This window comes from Aotus nancymaae, unplaced genomic scaffold (assembly GCF_030222135.1).
Source record: "Aotus nancymaae isolate 86718 unplaced genomic scaffold, 86718_ANA_hifiasm-v0.15.2.pri h1tg000079l, whole genome shotgun sequence".
NCBI lineage: Eukaryota > Metazoa > Chordata > Mammalia > Primates > Aotidae > Aotus > Aotus nancymaae.
In genome coordinates, this window is record NW_026988494.1 from 17,344,916 (window position 1) to 17,362,423 (window position 17,508).

At 39.0% G+C, this 17,508-nt stretch overlaps 1 protein-coding gene across 5 annotated transcripts in view; it reads right to left on the bottom strand.

Annotated features, from left to right (window-relative positions):
- The window catches only part of PSD3 (pleckstrin and Sec7 domain containing 3), a 674,493-nt gene that overhangs the window by 388,116 nt on the left and 268,869 nt on the right, over positions 1-17,508 (bottom strand). For all 5 annotated transcript variants that reach the window (XM_064368706.1, XM_012435239.3, XM_064368707.1 and 2 more), the window contains exon 2: positions 5,743-5,851. Coding sequence is in view for 2 of the 5 variants with exons in the window: in XM_012435239.3 (XP_012290662.2) it covers positions 5,743-5,851 (109 nt within the window). In the remaining 3 variants the exon portion in view is untranslated. The remainder of the gene's footprint in view (positions 1-5,742; positions 5,852-17,508) is intronic.

Below are 17,508 nucleotides of genomic sequence, written 5' to 3' on the forward strand. Positions count from 1 at the left end.
CATGCAAAATCTACCACTTGTGTTATTCATTTCCTCATTTCAGTTACCTACATTTTTTTAAAGAAGCATAAACTCAGATCCCTAATCTGTTTGATTTCCCAAACAGTGAAACCTAAGGACAAGTCATGAACTTTCATGTACAAGTCCTTGTGTGGGCATATGCTTTTGTTTCTCTAGGGTAAATATAAAGAAATGGAATGGTCTAGCGGTACAAAAGGTATATCTTTAACTTAATAGCTTTATCAGAGGGAGACAGAATCTCACTCTGTTGCCAGGCTGGAATGCAGTGGCACGATCTCAGCTTACTGCAACTTTCACCTCCCAGGTTCAAGCGATTCTCCTGCCTCAGCGTCCCAAGTAGCTGGGACTACAGGCATGTGCAACCACGTCCAGCTAATTTTTGTATTTTTAGTAGGGACAGGTGTCAGCATCTTGGCTAGAATGGTCTCGATCTCTTGACCTTGTGATCCGCCCACCTCGGCCTCCCAGTGTGCTAGGATTACAGGCATGAACTGCCGTGCTCAGCCTTCAACTGTTTTTAAACAATTGAACCTTTTACATTCCCACCACCAGGTGTAAGAATTCAGCAGCTCCACTTTCTTGCCAATCACAATATGACCAGTCTTTTTAATTTTAGCCATTCTAGTAGATTTGTATTAATTAGTATCTCATTGTGGTTTCCATTTCCGTTTCCCTAATGACGAATAATGCTGAGCATCTTTTCATGTGCTTACTGCCATCCATATATCTTCTTTGGTGAAGTATCTGTTCTAATCTTTTGCCCATTTTTTTCCTTGGGGGGTTTGCTTTCTTGTCATTGATATGTAAGAGCTCTCTATGTATTCTAGATATAAGTCCTTTGTTGATCTCTAACACAAAATGTCAATAGTCAAACTGTTGAGAAACAATGATGTAGATAATTTTGCTGAAAAGAACCACATGACACTGCAAGGAGTCATGTATCTACATATGATTCACTCTACCTTTAAAAATAAAACAGGTAATTTAAAAAAAGCTGACATGAGATACTTCTTAAAATCATATGCTACAGAATCCATTTACATCTAACTCCAGCAAGCACTTTACCTATTCATAATTATTACCATAAATCATCATAAAGGGAAAATTTGCTTAAACTATGATTTAGAATGACTTCCAACTAAAAGAAAACTAACATTTTAATAAAATTTCGGTACATCTGTCAGAGGTTTCCAAGTGGCTAAGCTTTCACTACACAATCACTCTAGAACCTTAAAAGTATAACATATTCCTATGGCTTCCCTACTAGCCCCACCTAACTCTTCTCTTTTAATGATGGGCTCTGAACAGTTCAGGAGAAGGCAGCAGGGAGGCAATGTGAAAACACTTCTCCTTCTTCCTTCAGTCATCAGGTACCTTCCCCAACAGAAGAATTCCTGAAGGCCTCCCTCAGAGCTTATTTATTCTGATCATGGTTGCCATTCTAACTAAGTACATTTATAGCATATCTCAAGGGAGTGGGATCAGGTGACTTTTACATCTTTCCAATCTGAGAGTTGGTTTTTCTACAGGAGCAGATGGTGTCACATTTCAAACACGTGATGCAGAACCGAGGAATCTGGATCATGGTCTCAAACCTAACAACGAGTTTGGGCAAATTAATTCATTCACTTGAGTCCTCAGTTTCCTCATCTATAAAATGCAAAGGTGACTTCTAATATTTCTTCCAACATAAATATTCTACTAGTTTAATATATAAGCTGGTTTCCTAACAGCTAAACACTGATTGGGTACCATGTGCCAAACCCTGAGCTGTATACTTACAATCTCATTCAATTTCTACTACAGCTCTATGAAGAAGTTACTACCATTATCCCTATTTTACAGATGAAGAAACTGAGGAGGTTCAGTGACTTGTCCATAGGCACCTATAGTAGGCTGGGACCCAGGCTCTGCTGCTGCTGCCATGAGCATTTTGCATTCAGTAAACTGGGAGGAACAGGATACAGCTTTATTCCAGCCCACAGACAGCTGTGAGGAGTAATTACAGTCGGAGAGTTTCAAAAACACACACAAACTCTAAAAAGCAAGTTTAGGAGCTTAATGAAGTTCTACAATTCTTCAAACAACTTAATAACCCATGAGAGTACCTATTTTATCTCATTATGTCAAATAACTTCCAATCACTGGTAAGCTATACCTAATAAGAAGAATGTACTAAAGCTGAGACTCTTCTCAGACGCCATCAGAGAGGCTGGATTTTTAACCTGATTCTAAGTATCTCAGCTATGTGCCTTTAGGCATGTTATTTAATACCTCTGAAGCTCATTTTCCTCACCTATTTATTTTTAAAACTGTAAACTCTTCACCTTGCCTTAGGAATCCTACATGATATGGCCCTTTTCTAAATGGTAATCTTCCTGAATTTATCTCTCACTGATGATGTCCGCAGACCAACCAGGCTAGTCTTCCCCAGTTCCTCAAATAATTTCTATTTCCTGCTTATGTCATTTCTGCAATTTGAAATGCTCTCACCCAAAACTCTGTTATTCCGAATTCTAGTCATCCTTTAAGACCAAGTTCAACTTCCACCTCCTCCATGAAGTCATCACCAGACTAACTAAAAGTGATCATTCCTTCCTGCTAGTCATTTGGAGACATACTGTTTCTCTTCAGCTAAAGAATAAGTAACTTATAAGTAAGAACCATGTCTTCCATGTCTTTGCACCTTCAATGTGCCCAAAACAAGTAACCTGCACATAGATGCTAATTAAATGTATTTGTTCAATAATGCATGCATACTGTCATACCTACAGAAGCACCAGGAGCAACTACCACCAACCATTTTTACTAAGGCAAATAAGAAACAAAAGGTATAAAATGTCATTTTGGTTTGTCTTGGGTATGATATATCTGAGCTGGTAATACAGGGAAAACCAAACTCACTCACCAGTAAGGCAGAGAACTATGTAGACATTTGGTATTATATCTACATAGTTAAGTAAAAATCAGTTTTATTATAGTAAAAAAAAAAGTTTAATTAGCAAAAAATCACAATGTCACATAGTTAAGTCTATGACAAGGAGTTTTATTTTATTTTTTAAATTTTTTGTTTACTTTTTGAGACAGAATCTCACTCAGTCATCCAGGCTGAAGTGCAGTGGCATGATCTCAGCTTGCTGCAACTTCTGCCTCCTGGGTTCAAACAATTCTTGTGCCTCAGTCTCCTGAGTAGCTAGAGTTACAGGTACATGTCACCATGTCCCGCTAATTTTTATATTATTAGTGGAGACAGGCTTTCACCATGTTGGCCAGGTTGGTCTCAAACTCCTGATCTCAAGTGATCCACCTGCCTCGGCCTCCCAAAGTGCTGGGATTAGAGGTGTGAGCAACCACACCCAGCCAATGTGAAAGAGTTGTACATTCTTGGGATAACTATTATCAGTACCCCCTTGTCAGAGAAAGATTAAACAGATGATTACGTGCCTCAAACTTCAAGCCCAGAATAGTCACGTATTTATGATACATTACAAACAGCATAAATGGCTACAATACATGTTAAGTATAAGAGATATATATGAAACATATTTTCCTCTAAATTAGGACACTGTGATAAAAGCCAAATGATTTTAAAAATAATTTAGCTGTTTTTATCTATATCTAAGAGTCCCCAAATAGTAAGATGGCTAATAAATACTCATTTTTAAGCTCAAATCAGTTATTATATGGCTGTGTATACAATGCCTTCTTGGTATCCCCAAATATTGTGGAGTTATTAAATAATCTCATCAAACATATGAGTGAAAAATGTATAGTTCATACTTGACTTTTTTCAACTGAGCAACAGCTGTATATAGTCAGATTCTTTGTCTTCCCAAAACAAAAACCAGTGTCAGATAATGATAGAGCTGAAAAAAGTCAGGATCGTACTTATAATATCAGCCTCAAAGGTCAGGGACATGATGATGATGGTGATGGTTATCACAGCAATTAATAGCAGCAAACACTTTCACAGCACTTATTACACACCAAGCATGACTCTAAGATCTTTATAAATGTCAACTTATTTAACTCTCAAAAGAATTCTAAGACATATGTCAGTATAATTCCATTTTACAGTTGAGAAAACTGAGCCACAAATAAGTTAGATAACTTTGCAAGGTCATACAATTTATAAGTTACAAGGCCAGGGTTCAAACTCAAGAAGTCTAGATCCAGAACTCAAAGAATATTAACCACATGTAACAGCCCTTTCCAATCTAACCCTTGAGATATGCAATATCCCCTTCATCATCAGTTTTCCATACAGTTAAATGTTTTGAAATTCTATACAAAGCTATTTGCATTTTATCTTGTACCTACTTCTAGGAAAATGCCTTCAAAAAAGTATTGCCTTAACAGGATGAGCTCTGTGGTCAGGCAAACTTGAATTAAACTCCTAGTTCTGCTGTGTGAATGACTGTAACTGGGAGATTACTTCAGGTCCCTCATCTGGAAAATGGGGATAAAACTACCAACTTAAAATATTGTGATGATCAGCACAGTGCCTTAGCACACAGTAAGTAATCTAGTAGGTTAGTTAACATTGTTACTGCTATTAGTACTACTAATAGTTCTATTTGTTCTAAATTTACCTGTTTCAAATTGAAGAGTGTTGCTTCCAGTTGCAGAATACTAAATTTGATAGCTAGATTAGGCCAATATTAAAATGTATTAAAAATAAACAAGAGCTACAATAAACTCCAAAGGAAAGATTGTAGTGTCTGAAAATCCTAATAATATATTTTGTTAGTAAAAAGCAAGCACAAAGGGCTGGGCATAGTGGCTCACACTTGTAATCTCAGTGCTTTTCGGGGCTGAGGCAGGATGGCTTGAGGCCAGGAGTTTGAGACCAGCCTGGGCAGCATACACAGATCTTGTCTCTAACAAAAAAAACCCCATACACACACACACACACATTTTTTTTAATTAGCTGGGTGTGGTGGCATGTGCCTGTAGTCCCAGCTACTTGGGAGGTTGAGGCAGAAGGATCACTTAAGCCTTGAGGTCAAGGCTACAGTAGGCTAGGATAGTGCTACTGTATGGGCAGCTTGGATGAGAGAACAAGTCTTTGTCTCAAAAAAAAAAAAAAAAACCACCAAAAATACATTAGTCAATAGATACAACTATGGTAACTGTGGAAAACTCTTATGAAAATTTATTAATTCTTGCAGTTTCAAATATTGGAAGCTGAGAATTCTTCAAACCAAGAACGTGACTTGAAATTGCCAAGAATAGGCCACAAGAATTACATTTAATATTTGTGGATTTGGCCAGGCACGGTGGCTCACGCCTGTAATCCCAACACTTTGGGAGGTCCAGTTGGGTGGATCATAAGGTTAGGAGTTCGAGACCAGCCTGACTAACATGGTGAAACCCTGTCTCTATTAAAAATATAAAAATTAGCTACGCATGGTGGCGCATGCCTGTAATCCCAGCTACTCAGGAGACTGAAGCAGGAGAATCACTTGAACCCCGGAGGTGGAGGTTGCAGTGAGCTGAGATCGCACCACTGAACTCCAGCCTGGGCAACAGAGCGAGACCCCATCTAAAAACAAATTAAAATTTGTGGATTCTACATCTTGGGAAGATTGTTTTGATGAATAATTAGAGCAAGCAGGTTTCACAGAAGTAAGAAGAAAGTAAAACAGCAGAGAAAACTCACTCTGAAATCACAGATTTTCATATCTTGTACCTGAGAGAGGGATATCAGGAAATACTTACTAGTATCTGGAGTTTTCTCTTCAGTTCTGCCAAATAAAAATTCATATTTGGCCTTGGCAACACTCTGGGAATGTGTTGATGCATTGTTCACCCAAACAAATGTCTCTGCCTACAAAATTAGAACAAAACAAAGACATGTTTAAAATATATCATAAAAAATATATCATAAAACAAATTATCCAACATAAGAATGGTAAAGAAACTGACATATGTACTTGATGCTATCCTAACCATTCAAAATGAAACATGAAAAGTATAACATGAAAAGAATCAGAATACAAAACTATCACTGCATGATTACAACTATATAAAAAATGCACACATGAACATCTATAGGGAAGTCAAAAGAAAATAAAAAGGGTGGCTTTTTGGGAGGCTGATTTATAGCAGATTTTAAAAATATTAAGTTAATGTTACTTTTCTGCAATTAGAAAACTGTATTTTCTTTTTAAATACATCATTTTCCAAGTGATTATCATTACCCATAGTTCATAAGAAGAATATTTCTTTGTGTGGGTTCTGTTAAAGAATATCAACAAAAAAACCCATCTTTCCCCAAAAGAGATCACGTTTTTATATAATCAGGGACACCATTCAGCTGAACAGGGCATGGAACAGAACAGAATCCCATTTATACTAATTGTCCTACATTTCAACATCTGTCCAGGGTCCTTTGTAATTCCTAAAAGTCCCTTATTTGAAATAAAAACTACAAAGATGATAGTGAAAGTGATACATCCTAATTCTGAACTCCTAAGACCTCCTTCCTCGCTATGTTAGGCAACTGTCAAAAATCAGGAGTGCATCTGTTCTCTGGCTGAGGACTAATTAAAAATGAGTAGCAAGGAAACAAAATTCAAGACACAAAGAAATTTGACCTAGCCCAGTCAGGGAGGACTTCTTTTGCCTCTTTACTCTGAACCTAAACATTAACCAGGATACAGCTATCACCCACACTGGATTCTACCCACTGGTTATGAGACATCATCTTTTCTCATGTCTGAACAGTGACTGACCATTCACTTTGGGGGAGAGAAGCATGAAGGGTTTCATTAGCAACCAAGTAACTATTTCAAAGAGGCAAGTTTTAGTATTTCTAGTCTATGCTTTGGAGCAGAAATGACTGACAGTAGTAAGACCCAATCACAACTCCATCACCCCACTGGAGATAGGTTCAGGGGGCAGGGCCCACTTTGTTCTTCAATAGCAATAGCAAAGAGCTGTGTGCACAACATTCAGATAGCAATTTCTTAAAAGAGTTCTACCACCACTTAATGTTCGTAACGCATCAAATGTAATGATCTGAAAAAGATGCTACTCCTCTTGGTGCTGTGTCTGATAATCACAGGTTGTTAATTATTCTTTTCCCCAATAGAGAGGAAATATTAATTTTTTTGATGTGTTTGGGGAGCTTCGAGATAGTAAAAGAGGAACTCGCCCAAGAAGCTGCCATGTAAGGTGCCCTAATTTAGGCAGGGTGGTTAGGGAAAACTCTCTGAGAAACTAGTACCTGCAGAGATGAGAAATATGACAAACTGGGGAAGGTCAGCGACATATTGGCAGGAAGGCCATCCACATGGCCTTAACGTACGTAAGGAGGGATGAGCCTGCTTAGATAACAGAGAAGGTCAACGTGGCCACAGAAGAGCGGGTGAGTGGGCAAGTTTAGAGACTTGAAGGAAGAAGAGTGTAGGTCAAGGAAAGGACAAACCATTTTGATTGATTTGATGGAAAGCCACTGAAAGGCTTTATGGGACACAGTAATTCATTTGCATTTTAAAAGATTACTCATTTACACTTTTAAAAGATCATATGGGTGTTATATGGAAGATGGAATGGAGTGAGACAAGAGGAAGCAGAGATACCAGCTAGAAATCCAAATGAGAATAGGGAAGCTTGGAGGAAATAGGCAAAAGTGGATGAATTAAAATATATTTTGTAAGAAGAATTACATAGTTTTCTGATAAACCGGATTAAAGAACAAGGGAAAGGGGCTGGGCACAGTGGCTCATGTGAGGAGTTTGAGACCAGCCTGGCGAAACCCTATCCCTACTAAAAAATACAAAAATTAGCCAGGCATGGTGCCATGCACCTGTGATTCCAGCTACTTAGGAGGCTAAGGCAGGAAAACCACTTGAACCTGGGAGGAGGAGGTTGCAGTAAGCCAAAATGGCACCATTTCACTTCAGCCTGGGTGACAAGAGTGAAACTCCATCTCAAAAAAAAAAAAAAAAAAGAAAGAAAAAGAAAAAAAGGTGGGGGAAAGAGCAAGGATAATATAATAGATAACAGTTGCTAACCACTTACTCTGTCCCAGGCACTGTTCTAATATAATACATGGAATATCTCATTTAATGCTCAGAACAATTCTGTGAGGTGGGGGCTACTGTCAACCCCATCTCATAGGTGGAAAAAAGGAGGTAATGAGAGGCTAAATAATTTTTCCAAAGTTATATGGATCCCAGATTCATATCCAACCAGTCCAAATCTATAACTTGTGGCACTGGGGCTCACTCCTAGGTATCTGGTTTCAACAACTGGGTGCATGTATTGAAACTGGGGAGACTAGAAAAGAAACAGTATCAAAAGGCTGCATTTGGGCTTTCAAGTGATCCCCCAAGGACTCACTAAAACATCAGAAAAGAAAATTTTAAGAAAGGAATCCATTACAAGTGTACTATAAAACAAGAAAAAATGTCATCTATAAAGCAAAAGTTTTAAGAAATTCCAGGAAGATAAATTTTTGGCTTACAATCTCAACTTATAGCCCGACAACTAAGAAAGGTTCCCCTGGAGCAAGGATTCTTAACCTCAGGTCCACAGGGAAGGAAGGTACGGTACCCATCAAGAGAATTCTGGAAGTCTGAAGCTGGGGAGGCAGTGATTTGAATCTTTATTTGCATTTACCTTAAGATGAAATTTGGCATGTTTTCAAATACAAACGTAAGCAACAAACCAGAGTATTGATAGCAATAACTATAACTTGTCATCTAATAGAAATTCATCATTTTCATATATTACTGTAGATAACTTGAAATATTTATACTCATCCCTAGTTTGAAATGATAATAGTTACTAGACTCATCACTAAATCCTGTTATCAATAAAGAATCCTTGACATTTTTTTAGAGAAGGATCTAGATGTGTTGCTTCAACTGGACTCGAACTCTTGGGCTCAACCAATCCTCCTGCCTAAGCCTCCTAAGAAGCTGGGATACATATACTACCATACCACAAATGTAATGTTTTGGTAGTCAATCAAATTAGTTTCTTTTGCAACTCTATGTATATTATTGTATGCATTTAAAATGCATTATTTTGACAAGAGATCTAGAATTTTATCAGACTATCCAGAGGGGCCTGCTCAAGACTATTGTTTCTCAAACTGTAGTTCATGACCCATTAGTGGTTTGAAAAGTCACTTTAGTGAATCACGACCACATTTTTATGTAAATAAGTTTGTACACACATAATCTATTTAAAAGAATAAAACTAAAAATACCAGAGCAAAAAACACATTGTAAGATAAGCATTATTTCATGGAACGTCTAAACCACACATGCATGTGAGTGTGTGTACTGAGACATGATTAAAAGCATATTTCTTAAGGTTGCTCATGACCTAAACTGTTTGAAACACATTACCCTAGGGTGGTACTCAAAATTTATCATGAATTAGCATCACCTACAGCACCAATTAAAACATGTACTGTTGGGGTCCATCGCAGAGTTTCTGATTCTGTAGGGTCTGAGGAGGGGTCTGAGAATCTGCATTTTCTAACAATTTTTCAGGTGATGCTGATGTTGCTGGTCCAGGAACCATCTTTTCTGTGAACCACTGCTCTAGATCAACGATTTTCATACTTTGTTGTATATATGAATCACCTGGAATTTTGTTAAAACATAAACTGAGCAGGTTTTCATACTCTGTTGTATATATGAATAACTTGGAATTTTGTTAAAACATAAACTGAGCAGGTAGGATGGGGCCTGGGACTCTGCATTCCTAAAATTTCCTAGGTGACCCTGATCCACAGACCAGCTTTGAGGAGCAAGGCTTGAAGGTGCTAAAGCTTCAGAGTAAAGCGTATTCAAAGTACGCTAGGATTATCACAAAAGCGAAACATTTGTTTAAAAGAGCTTTTCTACTTAGAAGAAGTAAAATTCACTAAAAGGCTCTGCTTAAAAAATGCTCCATTAACATTCCCCACCTTGCTAAATAATATAAAATTCATTCTGCTTGCATTCGTGTGGGGGCTAAAGTAACTCTATCTTGGAAGCTAATCTGCCATGTTGACTTGTGATTAACCCCGGTTCTGGGAATGTCCCTGAGATTTCCCATATAACTACTGTTCCTTGCGTAAGAGCACGTACTTACAGCAAATCCTAACCTTAGATCAAATTCCTACCTCTTCTCTCTAAAGCATCTGTGCCCCTTCCCTGTGGGATATGATCCCCGGGTCTGGGGCATAATGGCATGGAGATCCACCTGTCCTGCAGTTGCCCAAAATCCTGCTTCTGTCTGTAAGTCCCAGTAAAATCATCCTATAACAACAGCCTAGACATGTCTGCCTCCTGCTTTGGTTTCTCAGCCCCACCTGCATTGGGGGGTTACTCTCACTAAACAATTAGTTATTCTTGAAGCTGTGAGCCCCTACCAATATATCCTCTTCCCATGGGAAGGCTTTACTGATCTCCGCTAAAACAATCAGATTAATAAAAGACCCATATAATTCAGACTATTTTTTCCTTTGGCATTACTAACTAAATAAAATATATTCTTTTGTTTCATCACAGTTGCTTTAGAAACATAAATCTCATTAAGAAGCATGGAATATGAAACATTAGAAGATGGGCTGATCGTCAGGTGATCGAACTTAAATATCAGCTCTGATAGTACCACTCAGTCTCACACAAATGTTTCACCTTTGGGCTTTAGCTTCCCTATTGATAAAAAGTGTTACTCAGGTCTCTTAGGTCTCTTTGAATTCTGAAACACAGTGATTCTTCATACTTTTGAACCACCCTTCACAGAAACTTCACTAAGGGGCAGTAACACAAATCTTTTCCTCGTGATTAAATTACAATGGATGATCCCCAAAACACACCCTGTATTTAAAGATGCAAGCCCATTAAATGGATGGAACAAGTGAAATCTCAACCTTCAATTTGAAATGGCTTTTCAAATTTATAAAGAATTAGGCTCACATTATCCAACTCACAACATGTTACGAATTATAATTACCAATTTTAGATACAAGATACAAATTACTGATATAGAATGACTTTTTTTTTTTTTTTTGAGACGGGAGGCCTGCTCTGTCACCAAGGGTGGAGTGCAGTGGCAAGATTTCGGCTCACTGCTACCTTCACCTCCCAGGTTCTAGTGATTCTCCTGCCTCACCCTCCAGATTAGCTGGGATCACAGGTGCATCACCACGCCAAGCTAATTTTTGTAGTTTTAGTAGAGATAGGGTTTCACCATGTTGGCCAGACTAGTCTCAGACTCCTGACCTCAGGTGAACTGCCCATCTCAGCCTCCTAAAGTGCTGGGATTACAACAGGAGTGAGCCACCACAACCAGCCTAGCATGATTCTTTTAATTGTTTAGCTGTAAAAAATCAAAAAGACAAAGCAGAAAGCTACAGGCAAATTTTAGAAGTAAAAGTGGTTTTCAGTTGATCTGGAAAGGAAATGATGGGGCCAGAGGAGGGAGGAGGAGGCACGGGTTAAGAGTAGAGTTTGAGAAAGGGTGGCATGCTCCTTCATTTCCTTTATTTCAATTTCAATATGATTGAATTTCAGAGAATCTGAAAGCCTCCAAGTCAGCCAGTATTATAAAGAAAAAGTTAAACAATAAATTAAAGACTATAAGATAATATTTCATGACTCACTCAAAACTAACACTTGATTCCAACTTTCACATTCCACACTTGATCCTGTTCAATCCCATCTGCTCCCATTAACCAGCAGAAGCCAGGCCCATGGAAGCAGGGTGCCACATGCAACTCAAGTGCAGGCAAGGACAAGAAACTCAAGGCCAATGCTGCAAAAGGCAACAGCTAGGTGTTAAGGACTGAACTGTGTCCCCTCAAAATTCATATATTGAAGTTCTAACCCCCAGTACCTCAAATGCAACTGTATATAGAGATAGGGTCTTTAAAGAGATCATTAAGTTAAAATGAAATCACTGGAGTGCGTCCTAACCTAACATGACTGATGTCTTCATACAAAAACATGAGGACAGACACACACAGAGAAAAGACCATGCGAAGACACAGGCAAAAGGCGGCCATCTGCAAGACAAAGAGGGAGGCCTCAGAAGAAAGCAACCTTTCCAATGCTTTGATCTCAAATTTTTACTCTCTAGAGCTGTAAGAAAATGACTTTCTGTTGTTTCAGCCACCCAGTTTATGGTACTTTATTACAGCAGCCTAGTTAACTATTACTTTAGGGAAGGCTAAAGATTAGAGGGCAAAAGGAAAATTCTCCAGGATGACAGGTAACAAGTCTCTGCTATTTCCTTTTAACAAGCAAAAGGGTCTGGATGAGAAGGTATATCCTTGCACCAGCCCACACAGGGGGAATGTGGGTTTGAAGACATGTAAAGTTGTAAAAGGAGGTGAATCATTCGATTCCAGCCAAAAATAGCAAAGTGTAATACTCTAATCCAGTGGTTCTCCCACTGTGTACATGAGAATCCTAAGATTCAAAGAAGCTGCTTGGGTATAGAAACAGGGTGGCTGGAAAGATCAACAAAAAGAGGAATGGCAAAAAGGACTCTTGTTCACTTGACCCCACACCACCTTTGCAACCACAGTAGCTCCATTTGTTTTAAATACTCAGGTTCTATATCAGGTTTGTGGGGAAGGGAGATGCCCAATGTAAAAAGAAAAAAAAGTTTAAAAAAATCACTGTTGTCTATTTCTGGGTAAGATGGCAAAATAAACATACACATTTACATTTGCTTTCATCCAAAAATACTAAAAAGTACAGTAAAGAGATTTTTCTTATAAAAGCACAAACCCACAGGAAATAGAATAAGAAAAATGACAATATTTTGAAGCAAATGATCTAGTGATAACTGACATAGGAGACCACAGGACAACCTGGAGAAAGCAAAGAACTATTTCAATACATCCCACAAGACATCCAAAGGTCAAGGGAATGAGGGAGCCTGGTAAAGTCTTGAAGTGAAGGAAAAGGGAGTGGCTTAGACATATAGGACTATTCACAAGGAATGTTTATTAAGCCCTTAAGTCCCCAGATCCCTGCCTCCACTACATTGGGCAAGTGCCCCCTCCCCTACTCAGGTAAAACAATAGTCTTATTAACTGGAGAGATTTTTCAAAAAGCATCTCTGGCCTAGGGGACGCCAGACAGTACTGAAGTTAAGGATACCATAACGGAAACTGGGATTTGTATGCTGGATGTTAAGATGCTTAGATTTCTTCACTCACCAAGCTGATAAAATTATGGCACCCTATACTTTACCCTGTACACAGGTGAACTAAAGAGTTTTCACTGAGGAATGCAGCAAGACCAAGAAGAAAAACCTACATAATTAAGTCAGGACTCTACTAGTATATAACTTAATCAGATCATCCTACAGTGAAGCTTAGAACTTCCACTTGGCTATTAACACCCCACTACCATATCACATTATACTCCTTAACTTTCATGACTATGATGGTTTTGAAAGTTACACGCCAGGTATTTTAGAGAATGTTCTTCAACTTGTGCTTACCTTCATGTTTCATGATGCTATTCTTCTCTTTGCACCCTATCAAGTGGCACGTTTCAATTTGTCCAATTACAGATCACATTCACTTTGATCTGCCAGGTTTCTCCACTGAGAAAGCTTTCTAAGTTGATGTAAAAAGTTTAAGTCAGCTGGGCGCAGTGGCTCACACCTGTAATCCCAGCACTTTGGGAGGCCAAGATGGGTGGATCACCTGAGGTCAGGAGTCCAAGACCAGTCTGGTAACATGGTGAAACCCTGTCTCTACTAAAAATACAAAAATTAGCCGACTGTTGTAGCACATGTCTGTAATCCCAGCTACTAGAGAGGTTGAGCCAGGAGAATCACTTGAACCCAGGAGGTGAAGATTGTGGTGAGCCGAGATTGCACCACTGCACTCCAGTAGAGGTGACAGAGTGAGACTCTGTCTCAAAATAAATAAATAAATAAAATTTAAGTCAGCTTAAACTTTTTTCTTAGTAATTAACTATTATGCTGTGGAAAGGCACTTAGGAACTATGTAAACATCTTATTTCACATCAAACTTTCCATTTATAATTTTATTTATTTTTATCAGAATCGGCTGAATTTACTGCTTTATTATTTCAGTGCTCAAATTGCCCAGTGAGGACCAAAAGAAGCCTCTTCAAGTTGGCATGTGTGTCTTTTGACATGTCCCCATTATTCTCTGAGCACTTCTTTACTTTGTCACGCAACAGGATGTTCCATGCTTCTCTTATGTTTTCCATCTGCCCTAGAATGAGCCATTTTATTTTATGACAAAACTGATGCCTTTCAATGAAAAATATTCTTTGGATCCAAGACCTCAACATTAGCTGTGCTTACTGTTATTCAAGTGTAGCTGCTTGTAGGTCAGCTAGGGAATTTCAGACAGACAGACTCACACACACACAAACACACATTCACACTCACCATGGTAGAATCCCTGGAACCTGTGAATATCATATTACATGGCATAGACTTTGAAGATGTGAGTAAATTAAATTTCTGGACATGGGAGAGCTATCTTGGATTAGCCAAGTGAACTCTAAATATCATCACATGTATCCTTATAAGAGGGAAGAAAAGGAAGATTTAAGGCAGAAGAGAAGAAAGTCATGAGACAGAAACATAGAAAACCAGAGCCAGAGGTGAGATGCTATGACACTGGCTTTGAAGATGGAGGAAGGGGCTGTGAAACAAGGAATTCGAGGAATGCAGCTCTAGAGTCTAGAAATGGCAAAGAAACAGATTATCCTCTGGCACCTTGATTTTAGTCCCCAAGAATCCTTTCTGGCTTCTGGCCTCTAGAACTTTAAGAGAATAAATCTCTGTTGCTTTAAGCCACCAAGTTTGTGGTCCTTAGTTCCAGGAGCTATAGAAAACCAATAGAGATAAATGGAAATATACATAAATATACACTTTATATCTATATTATCTCTACATCTACCTTATCTAATAAAAAGCATAAGTCTGCTGAGTGTGGTGGCTCACGCCTGTAATACCAGCACTTTGGGAGGCCCAGGTGGGCGGATTACTTGAGGTCAGGAGTTCGAGACCAGCCTGGTCAACATGGTGAAATCCTATCTCTACAAAAATTAGCCAGATGTGGTGGCACATGTCTGTAATCCCAGCTGCTAAGGAGAACAAGGCAGGAGAATTGCTTGAACCTGGGAAGCAGAGGTTGCAGTGAGCCAAGATGGCACCACTGCACTATATAGCCTGGGTGACAGAGAAAGACTCCATCTCAAAAAAAAAAAAAAAAGAAAGAAAAAGAAACATAAGCTCATATTTTTCCATAAATGTATTTCTGCTGCTTTCAAATGCAAATGAATCATTAATGAGATAATCACAAGACTAACATGTAACTTGTTATTCCACCTATACTGTTCCTTTTTAGCACAGTTCATCCAAATACACTTTGCTTTCCCTCTATAATTAAGACTTTTCACTATAATTAAACATTTTTTATTGCTGAAAAACAAAGAAAACTATCCATTCCCACAGTTTATCTGGCGATACAGAGGAAGATTCAAGTCCTAGCATGTGTAGCATTTTTTTCCTTTAAAAATATTTTTGAGGCCAGGCATGGTGGCTCATGCTATAATCTCAATGCTTTGGGAGGTCAAGGTAAGAGGGTCACCTGAGGCCAGGAGTTTGAGACTAGCCTACACAATATACCCAGTGCCCCCACCCAAAAAAATAAAATAAAAATCAGCCAGGCATAGTGTCATGTACCTACAGTCCCCACTACTCAGGAGGGTGAAGCAGGAGATCATTTGAGTCCAGGAGGTTGAGGCTGCAGTAAGCTATGATTGTGCCACTGCACTCCAGTCTGGACAGGGAACAAGACCTTGTCTCAATAAATAATAATAATATTAAGTAATGAAATAAATAAATTTGTAGGGCATGGTGGCTCATGCCTGTAATCCCAGCATCGAGGTGGGTGGATCATCTGAGGTCAGGAGTTTGAGACCAGCCTGACCAGGTGTGGTGGTGAGCACCTGTAGTCCCAGATACTTGGGAGGTTGGGACAGGAGATTTGCTTGAACCTGGGAGATGGAGTTGCAGTGAGCTGAGATTGCACCACTGGACTCCAGCCTGGGTGACAGAGCAAGACTTCATTTCAAAAAAAAAAAAAAAAATTTATTTTAAAATAAAATTAAATTATAAAATATAAATAAATATTTGACATACACCTGCACATAAACAAATGGGGAAAACACTCACGCTTAGGCAGAAGGGGATGGTCTATGTACTCCCTACAACTAGCCCCTAGTCCCCTCACAGACTGAATATATATTCCAAAAGTAAATAACAACATCAAGTAAAAAAGTAAGACTGGAACAGAAAGCCTCTCAAGAGTAAAGAAAGGCCCCAAACAGCCAAGAGACAAAGTGGATAGCTAAGAGGTCCAATCTTTAATGTGTGAAGCTTAGAAACAGCATGGAAACCAAAGGGCAAAACAGGAAATGGACCACACACCTAAGGAGACGATCTCAGCCAAAAGCAAGCCTCAGTCCTAACCCAGTCATTATGCAGCCCTGCTGCCAGCTTGTTTTTAATTGTGAGCACAAGACCAACAGCTGAATTCACGGCCTTTTTAAAAGCCCCTGGAGGTACATTCTCATTTTCCCACCAGCTGCTCTCTTCACTCTGTCCATTTCCAGTGTGAAAGCACACTCCCCTGGGACAAGGGTAAGTGGGGGTTCTGCTGCTCCTCCAGGCATGGAGTCAGGACACGGCAGCCATATGAGGTGGCGGGGGACCCAGAGCAGAGCCACAGTGCCACGAGCTGGCTTCCATCGACACACATGTCAAGGCAGAGAAAAGGACAAGAAAGCACACCTTCAACAGGCTCAAAAGAATCTTTTTTTGGTAACCTTCCTGTTGGACCCATTTTAGTTGTCTTCTAACCAAACGGGAAGATTCTATCCCCCTTCTAGGAACTGTGCCTATCCTGGGCAAGGCTCTGAATTCGTAATACCTCAGGGCTTCTTACCAATGGTGGTAGCTGCTTGCTTGCTTGCTTGCTTGATTTATTTATCTATTTATTTAGAAGTGTGATGTAGAAAGCTGGGCGCTGGAAAGCTAGGACAGTAAACATTCATTTGTTATAAAGCCTCCCATAAAACCAAAGTAGGATAGAGGGATCAAGTCTTCTTCACACTCCTTCACTAAGGCACCAGTAACTAAAGAGCTAGAGACCTTCAAAGAAAAAATTTAAAAGAAAATTAACGACCGACTATTATTAGTTCACAGCATATCCTCCTCCTTTCCCACCATCTCACAATTGGTAATGACAGACTGACAAGAAGAGGAAGCCTTTGACAGCAAACAATAAACCCAGTGATTCAAGACTTCATCTCACCTTTTTCCCCCTACCTATTCCTGCCCTTTTTTGCCTTCCTTGGATTCTGGACCTGTGTGCTTCTGATAATGTTTCAAATTCACAAATGAAGCAGATAATATAAATATTTGCATTTTAAAAATACAAACTTTGTTAAACCTTTGAACACATCTTCC